Raw genomic sequence first — 9,895 nt, 5'->3', positions numbered from 1 at the left:
CTTTTGTCAGAAATCATTTCAAATCACTGGTGCCTTCTGCCAGTAAGATATCCGCATATCTCAGATTGTTGATATTTCTTCTACCAATTTGCATATTTCTTCTACCAATTTGCACTCCTCCTTCATCTGAGTCTAGCCCAGTTTTTTGTATGATATGTCTGCATACAGACTAAACAGATAGGGAGATAAAATGCACCCTTATATCTAATATCCTAATATCTGTCATTTTTTTTACCATTCTAATTGCCACCCATCCCAGTTCAGGACCATCTTTCACCTGACTATTCACATTGCTTTCTTAATCAATTTTTCACCTTCTTTTGTCCCTTCTTCACAATATTGCCGGAACATTCTAACATGCAAATTTGATCATCTTCCACTCCCCCTTCCCCAACACACACATACCTACTTGAAACCCTTCAATAACTATCCCAAACACCTATACAGAGGCAGTAAACTGAAGTCAGTTCACACATGTACTTTGTTTCTTCCTCAAGAAAATGAGACCATGGAGCGAAGAAAAGCCTTGAAATAAGTACAATATAATTGGATGGCATTTATCTACGTTGAGAGCCAAAGTTAGCTGAAGCAGCTAACTAAAATCTTAGTGGGGTTGGAAGACTTCCCTTAGTAGAGAAGAACTAGAACGTGAAGTAAACCAAGGGGAATGGGTTACAAAACCACTTCCCCTTCTAAGTTAGGGAGTTTGGTATAGCAAGTTAGAACTTGGTGTGTCCCATTGGCGTTTGGGGCAAGAATCTCTTCTACCTCTCGCCCAGGGATCTATTGGTACATTGGTTGGGAAACTTCACAGGCTCAAGTTGTAATGATGACTGGTTCCCAGGTGGCTGAGTATATTTTAATCCTGAAAAATTGCAACACTAATTACAGTAATAGTGAAAGTCAAAACCATAGTAGTAATAATTATGTTAAAGAATAATTTGTGCATAGGTGATATTTAAATATCTAATGGTTGAAAATTTGGCATTGGAGAAATGGACTTGTGAATCCAGTTTATAATACGTAACTGAGTAACTGATTTAGATTTTTGGTTTAGATTAAAATCTATGTTTAGATACAGGATTGGAATACTTAATAGAACTTATCCTTCTCCTGCCTTTTTTTTTTTTTAACTTTTAGATTCAAGAGATTTATCAGTATTTGGAATGGTTTGTCAGATAATATTAAAATAAATATAATAATTTTACAAACAGTTTAAAACCTCTATAGGAATTTAAGTTATAAATCTTCCCCTTAAACTAGACTGTACCAAATTTACTACATTTAGAAACTGAATAAAATTTGAACATCAAACTAAAAGTTAAGAATGAGGCTTCTCAATTTTGAACTTCAATGTATTAATAAATCACATATCCTTAACAACTAAAGTAGGCCCTGAAATAATTGTCTGTGAAGAAAGTCACTCTAAAGAGCATTAGGATCTCACAGTGACATAAAAACCCAGGTTCACATCCCTGCAAAATCACAACAAACAGCAAAATTGGGCCACATTCCTGCATGACAAAAATGTCCCCTGCTTGAGAAGGTACCTGAGATTTCTAGTTCATATCTCACACACACACACACCCCTGCTCATTTACATTTACATTCCTGGTCTTTATAAAGGCATTTGTAATTTCAATCCACGCATCTAGAGCAGTGGTTCTCAACTAGGGGTGGTTCACCTTCCAGGGGCCAGTTAACAATGTTCGGAGACATTTTTCATTGTTGCACCTATGGGTGGGTACTATTGGCATCCAGTGGGTAGAGGCCATGGATACCGGTAAACATCCTACAATGAACAGAACAGTTCCCAACAACAAAGAATTACCCAGCCTAAAATGTCAATAGTGCTGAGGCCAAGAAATCTTGACCTAGAAGAACACATCTAAACTCCTCCAACATGGCATCAAGGCCTTGCAATGATGATCTATTACCTTTATGTATCCTGGAGACTAATCTACTGACATTATATGAGTCACAAATATCTTCTCTCTTCACTGTTTATAGGGTCCTCTTTTGTATTTAAGTTCTTAAATTTTGATGGTTTTCTATTTTCTTTAAAATTTGTTCTTTATTTCCTTCAAGAACTCCTTTCCACCATTGAGATTAAAAATACTCTGTTTTTTTCCAAACATTCTACAAGTATTTCACATTTTTGTCTTCAATCTTTCTGGATTTTATGTGTTGGAATTTAGAGATGTAATTTTGTTTCCATATGGAAAAACTACAGCTTCAATAGCATTTATTGAATAGTTCATCTTTCTCCACTAACTGGTAACACCAACTTTTTCTGAATTTCCATACAAACTCTCACCTGTTTCCAGCTTATTTTCTATTTATTCCTGTGATGCCATTATTTTATGTTACACCTTTATTAAGAACCTTACTGATCTGATATCATGATTCTTTCCTCATACTTTTTTTTCTTAGAAACATCTTTATTAGAAGTGTTCTTAAACACTTCTCTAAATGCATTACAGAATGCGTATAACTTCCAATCATTGATAAAACACTGTTCTCAAGGTAACAAGCAAATAGTGTTTTGAATCATCTTTATTACAAGTGTTCTTAAACACTTCTCTACATGCATTACAGAATGAGTAAAATTTTCATTCACTGATAGAACGCTGTTCTCAATGTAGCTCATGCCTCCTTAAAATTTACTCTTAGGTATGAATTTCAGGTCAGCCCTCTTGGAATTTTAGTTGAAATTGCACTGAATTTATAGATTGAGCAAAGATAACTGATTCTTCTCATTCATGAACACTGTAACCCTATTTGTATTTTTCTATGACTTTCAGTAAAATTTAACAATTTCTCCATAAAGATAATGCTATACTTATTCCTGGTGCTATATATGGCTTGTTATTGAGATTTTTGTTTTTCCAGTAACTTTTCTTTAGTTTGGATCTCATATACGGCTAACTTATTGAGCTGTCTTAATAGCTTTTCTTTAGATTCTCTTGAATTTTTTACTTAATCATATCACCCACAATCGTTTGTCTGCAATCCTTTTTTTCAGTCTCTGCCCTCTCATCTCTAGCACAGTTTTGTCGTTGTTATTGTCACATATTTAATATTTCCAAAACTTGGCAAAACTCCATATCCATATGAATAACTCAGGTATTTCATCCAATTCTTCAAAGATCTCTTTGCAGATATTTCCCAAATTTCTCTCTGCTGCCTAGCCTCTCCTTGAGTTCCACATTTGCCACAGTCTCAAGTCAGATGGCCTCCCACCACTTCCAAACCAGTGAGTCTAACACCAACCCTACCTGCCCTCAAAATTGTTCCCATCTCACCTCCCCTATTAATGCCAAACTTCAGTCATCTTTTAGCCTTCTCTCTTTCTCTCTATTCTACCTTTGTGAGATATCTCTACTTTTCTTTTTCTATTTTCGTTGAGCTAACACCGGTTTATAACATTACATAAATTTCAACTATCTAGTGCGGTTTTGAAGAGTGGATGTCTTCACCTTGTTCTTGGCTGTAAAAGGCATTGCCTCTAATGCTTCACATTTAAATATGACCTTCCTGTCTAGATTTTCGGCAAACAATTTTTATTAGGTTAAGGAAGTTTTATTCAATTAGTGGTTTTCTAAGTTTTTAACATTCCAAATGGGTGGTAGTAAGCCATGTATAACACAAAACAGCTTTTTTCTTTAAGCCTGTCTAGTCTTCTTGGAGGACTTGTTTTTATATTTGGAGATGCTTCTGGAAAGCCTTCCTCCATCTTTGAACCTGCCTCCTTTTCACCCCTAGCCCCTTTTATGCCTAGCCTTGCTAAGCACCTTCCAGAGAAATCCATTTAACTTAAATCAGCTTCGATTGTGATACTGTTCAGTTCTCAGAGATTAGCCCATTCACAGAAACACCTGAAGGGCCTTAAAAATGACCTCTGATCATTTCACAGATAGCTTACAAGAGATAAAAGTCAAAGTCAGAAGCCCAGCTATTAATTGTGGTCAATACTGTAGAGCCAGGGATAAACCTCTCTTAAGATTCTTTAAAGGAATTTTGAACATATATCAACATTCCATTCTCTTCAATCTCTAACTAACTCCTTAGTCAATGAATGAGCTAGTCTTGCAAAAAACTGAAACAAATGTACCCCAAAGCTTCCAAGTGGCTGAGACAGCTGGAAGAGGATTGAATGTGCATTGTCACACATGTGAAGGATCCTACTTCCATTGGGGAAAAGCCCTCTTGAAGTGTCATCAACTATTATGGGTAAACAAAGATTCAGCAAAAATAATCCATGGGCCTTTTAAAAATGATATGACATTTCAGTATGCTTTCCCACCTTTTTTTTCTGTGGGAAAAGATGCAATGTTGAACAGCTGGCTTTTCCTTTTTTTCTTTCATTGTTTCTGTGCCACAGTTAACAGGGGACACTTTATAGTTCAGTCTTTTTTTTCTTCTTCACAGCAATTAAGGGGAAAAATAATTCCTGATACTGCTTTCAAGCCAGGCTGCACCAGCATTGTGCCTGGGAAGGAAATGGCTAGGTTCTGGGACAGGTGGGTTTTTTCCACCAGCCAAAATACATAAGTCGTTGGAGGGTTTCTCTCCAGCCAAAAGGCAATGTTTGACTATTTCATCTGAGTGCTATATAACTTTCTGAAAATGTCTGAATGTCTTATGCAGGCCGCATGCCTTGAGACAACATCTATCTCCCTGGGTGTAACCAATGTACCTGCAAAGTCTGACACTTTTTTGAGTCATTTAAAAAGCCACAGGTTGCTTGCTGATTAACCAAGCACCCCAAAGCATGTATCTCAGCTTTTTTTTTTTTTTTAAAGTTATACATCTATCTTGTACTCAGAAAGTTATACAGGTGTTCAACATCCCTCACCCACACGTGTACTGGTTGGGGTGGGGATGCATGGGGGAGAAACACTGCTCTAAGGCGGCGAAGAAGAAGACCAATTTGCCAGTGGGGTAGAGTCAAATCTAGTTTTCCAACTCATCTTTATTAAAAGTAGCTGGTTATGATTGCAGCAGGCAGACAATGTTACTAATTTAAAAAACAGTTCTCAGGGGCCTTCTCCTTTAGGTTATTTCCCACATAAATCAGTTACTTCACGTATTTCCTTCCTTTAGTAAATAGAAACAGGCATTTGCCTTTCTGATCTTTCGACACTTTTATTAGTATCAGGAACAAGTTAGGTCTAGATTGATAATAAAATAAAAAGTCATCTTTCGCCCATTTTTCTAACAAAACCCAAAAGATATTACAGATAAATTTCAAACTTCGGTTATGTCAAAAGATGTGACTTCTATATTCTCCAGCAGCAGACAGAAGAGATCAGAGATCCCTCAAGAACCACATTATAAACACAAACCCACGTGCAACCTCTCCCCATGAATTTGCTTCTCCCTGACACTCACCTCATTTTTTATCTAGCTGTTGGGAAAACTGCTTGATACACAAGCCCTTTTTGAGAACTGTAAAGCTGTGGTCAGTTCTGTCCCCTTTCTTGTATTTTCTAAGTCAGTAGCTGCAGCGGACAGTAGAGCTATAAGGAAATTTCTTTCAAGATTATCTCTTCTATTATGTTGATTTTAACAGGGAACCCCAAAACTACCCGTAATGGACTTGAAACAGATGAAGCATCAGATGCGTTAAGCATCAGGATCTTGTTCCTGAGGTGGAACCAACCCTCCCCGACGCCTTCTTTTTGCTCCTCCGCCGCCTTTCTCCTCCCCCAGACCCTCCCAACCGACAACCCCTCTCCTGGCGCTGGAGTAGCAGTGGGCACTCTAATACTTCAAGCCTTATAAAACACTGTTAAATCAAATACACTGTTCCCTAATGAGACAAAGATCATGTTTAAGAAAAAAAAGCCTCTCACTGGAAAGTTCCTGAGCTAAAGGGAAACCTACGATTTCCACTCTTTGCAACTGTGAGAACTTTGAATTTTGAGAGGAAAAATAAAGGAGGTATCAACGGGCTAGCAGAGCCTTCAATACTGCACGTCTCCCTCTCTCTCCAATGTTTCTAACCGCCACTCAGTCGGACGCCCTAGGTGACCACTACGCCACACCCCCGCCCCACACCCGCAAAGGGTTGGCGGGTGACCCCGGCGGAAACTCTCACCGCCCCTGCTCCGCCTGTAAGTGGCAGAGGGAGGAGGCGCGGCCGACGTGGGGCGCGGGACGCCACGCCCCCACGGGGGGCGGAGCCGCCTCCTAGCCACCTCCTCCCCAGAGGCAGGGGAAGGGGCGGGGCCCGAGGTGACGTCATGCAGGAAGCCCGCCCTGGTTGGAAGGAATTTAGAAGAGCCCCGGGCGGGAAGGAGGCGGAGTCTAGTTTCCCTGGTGACGGGTTGCCCGGCGGTCGCCTGGTAACCGGTCGCGGCGGTCCCGGCTGCTGGGGCGCGGGCGGCGGAGGCCGCCGAGGTCTGTGGGCCGGAGCCCACGCCGGGCCCTTTCTGCCTGTGCTGCGATGGCGGCCGCCGCGGCGGTGGTGACGCCTTCGGGTTTGGAGGATGGGGTGTCTCGGTCCCGGGGCGATGGGGCGGGGGAGGTGGTCGTGGAACGGGGGCCCGGCGCGGCCTACCACATGTTCGTGGTGATGGAGGACCTGGTGGAGAAGCTGAAGCTGCTCCGCTATGAGGAGGAGCTCCTCCGGAAGAACAACCTGAAGCCCCCGTCCAGGTGGGTGCCCTCGTCCCCCGGCGCCCGGGTGCGGGCCGGGCCCCGGGGAGATGCCCTCCTCCGGCCTTCTGGGGAGCGCCAGCGGGTTAGCAAGCGCTCGCCTCCATCTTCCTAGGCAGGAAAGGGCGCTTCGCTCCAGACCTGGCGACGGAGCCCGCGCAGTTTAGACTTGGTGTTTTTGTAGGGAGTAAACAAGTTCTGGAACGGCAGAAAGGACCGGAAGAGAGCTTACCTAGTCTTTAAAGCACACGCGCACCTCTGCAAAACACAAACTGTTTTTTCTGATTATAAAAGTAATAAAAGTACTTGTAGAAAACTCAGAAAAACACCAGAAAGTGTGTAGAAAAATACTAAAATCACCCATAATCTCATCCTCAGAGATGATGCCATTATCATTTAGATCTGTCTCTAGAGTTTGTTTTCCTCTGAGAGGACCTGTCGCTGGAGCTGGCAACCTGGGTACCTAGGACCTTGCCGAGCTCTGCACGTACAGTTAGCACACTTGTTGGCTCTTTGCTATGGTTTAAGAGACTTCTGTCTTTGCACTAACGGTACTCTCAGAAACTAAGTGGAAGAGACAAATGAAATGACAGCTACTGGAATTGTCGTTTTATCACAGAACCTAAAGTTCTGCCTTTGTTCTGGTGGGGAGAAGTCCATTGTATCCTGAAGGCAATGCCGTGAGTTGCTGAGGGTAACAGACAGCCAGAGCTTTCTCCTCCACTCAGTGTAGCGCAGTGATAGCCAGATAAATAAGCTTTATAGCTTTTCCTTCATGTTAATACTTACGTTTATTTTATTTTGTAAGAAGTAATTTAGATTAAGAATCTGTAGTACTTTCTCTTAATGGCTGTGGCTAGGCTCAAAGAATTTCCCATGGCGGTACTGATCTCATTCCTTGCTCTCTTCCAGTAACTTGAATTGTAAGATGTGTAGGCTTTCTGTAAACTGTCTGTATTGGTAAATCAGTCCATAGTAGGAGAAAAGTTAGAGGAAAAAGTAGTGTTGTTTGGTCCGTGATAGAAATTGTAGGATTGGGAGTTATTACTTAAATGAATTGATCGGGATAATACAGACAACCAACATTTTCTATGTTAATAAAACTACATTTTTTTCCCAAATGTATTTTTCAAACTAAAAGGAAAATGGCCTTAGGGTTTTATTAATATCACCTCTGTATTATTTCCTGTTTCAGGAGTTCAGCAAGATGTTCGCCAGTGGTTCTCAAAGTTTAGTCACCACACCAGCAGCATCAGCATCACTTGGGGCCTTAGAAACGCAGTTCCACAGATCCGTTCCCAGGCCTGCTGTATCAGAAATTCTAGGGCTGGGGCCTGGAAGTGTGCATTTTAACAAGCCTTCCAGGTGATTCTGATGCATCCTATGGTTTAAGAACTGCTGTCCTAGGTCTGCAGTATCTGTCAGTGTCCATTCCTCTGTCCAAGAGTTATCACCTGATAAGGAAAAGATGAGTTGTTAGTGGTGGGTGTTTTGAAAAGGTTGTAAGCATATACCTGGAAGGACTTCATGGCCTTTTTTCTCCCTAGCTTTCTGTTATCTTTCAGAACATTTACACTTATCCTGCCGGAAAAAGTTTGAGAAACGTGGAGTAGACTGCTGATTCTTATGAAGAATAGTTATAATAGCTATAAATACGTTATAAACATAATAGTTATAGCTATACGTAAAAAAAGCAGAATAAGATCTTTGATGAAACTGACTTGAGTGTTGTTGCTATCAGGTTTTATTCCTAACATGTTTAGGTATAAATCATGTTGATCCTCACAGGACTGTTTTTCGTAGGCTAGGTAATTTAGCAAAGGTCAACAAATGTTTGTTAGACTGGGGGTTTGAGACACAGGGCTTCTTAAGCCTGGCTGCACCTTAGAACCAACTGGGAAGCTTTTGAAACATACCCATTCTGGGGCTTCCCTCCCAGAAGTGCTGATTTAACCCACGAGGGAAGAAGCAATGTTTGACCCAGTAGCAATGGTTTTACAAGTTCCTCAGGTGATTCAAATGTGCAGCCAGTTGAGAAAACCTGTTTAACATGGCTGATAGGTTTGAGCCGATAAGATACCAGTGACATTGTAAAAATGCATACTGAATAATCATTAAGGTCTTTTTTTAAACTCTGAGATTCTCTTAATTCCAAATTACCATTTTCAGGAGATACTCTCTTATTAATTATTCCTTGCAAATGGTTTTGGCAAAAGTTCTACAAGCTGTTTTTTAACATGCGCTGCATCCTGTGGGTGTAAAGTCTTTGATCTAATATTTTGTGTACAGTAGCAATTGCCCTAATCTAAAGTTGATTAAAAACTTTAATATGAGTATTGTGGATTACTAGAAACTTTAGAGTAAATTATCAACGCCTTTTGATTGTAAGACCATTAAAAAAAAAAGTCCTATGGTCATTTTGGACTTGGCTTCTTTAGTTACTGTAGACTTATCTGCAATCTTTCATATTTTGTATTCCTCCCTTCCCCCTTGTTTTGAAATAGACACTATTTTGCACTGCCTACCAACCCTGGTGAACAGTTCTACATGTTTTGCACTCTTGCTGCTTGGCTGATTAACAAAGCAGGGCGTCCCTTTGAGCAGCCTCAAGAATATGATGACCCCAATGCAACAATATCTAACATATTATCTGAGCTTCGATTATTTGTAAGTGTAAAGAACTCTCTTCTTTCTGCATGTTCTCAAGTTATGAATTTCAATATTGGTAATTCAGCAACGTAAATCCTAACCTTTTAGATAATCCACTGTGAAAACTATATATATTAATTTATTATATATAATTAAATATATATACACGCATACATAGATATATAAAATTATACCTGGATTCAGTTCCGAGTAAAACTCTCTCACAATGGTTGATGTTATTATTGCCACTTATAAAAATGGTCAAGATACACTCTTTATAGCCCAGAGTAATAATATCTTCTTGATCTTGATATGTCTCAGAAGTAAATTTATACGTGCTTAGTTCTCCTTCTAAAAAGTGATAAAAAACTAGGAGGCTGAAACACTGTATTTTGAAAGGGAACTTTGATTTAACAGACCATGATAGTAGTTGTACTTTTCATTTTTGACTTTTCCTGGGGACAGGAGGGAAGAATTTTTGGCACACGTTATTAATTTTTGACAAGTGAGTCACTCTGTCCTTCATGTGGTTGTTTAATGATATGATACCAAGCTAGTCGTTACTGATTTTTCACCCTAACAA

At 40.2% G+C, this 9,895-nt stretch overlaps 1 protein-coding gene across 1 annotated transcript in view; it reads left to right on the top strand.

Annotated features, from left to right (window-relative positions):
* The first annotated feature begins 6,212 nt into the window (after positions 1-6,212).
* IFT57 (intraflagellar transport 57) overlaps positions 6,213-9,895 on the top strand; it is a 55,155-nt gene continuing 51,472 nt past the window's right edge. The window contains exons 1-2 of the mRNA XM_014853211.3: positions 6,213-6,663; positions 9,168-9,330. Of these exons, the coding sequence (XP_014708697.3) occupies positions 6,452-6,663; positions 9,168-9,330 (375 nt within the window). The 5' untranslated portion in view covers positions 6,213-6,451. The remainder of the gene's footprint in view (positions 6,664-9,167; positions 9,331-9,895) is intronic.

Source organism: Equus asinus, chromosome 5, assembly GCF_041296235.1.
Source record: "Equus asinus isolate D_3611 breed Donkey chromosome 5, EquAss-T2T_v2, whole genome shotgun sequence".
Classification (NCBI taxonomy): domain Eukaryota; kingdom Metazoa; phylum Chordata; class Mammalia; order Perissodactyla; family Equidae; genus Equus; species Equus asinus.
Note: the sequence above shows the minus strand (reverse complement) of the source record. Positions and strands in the feature narration are given on the sequence as shown.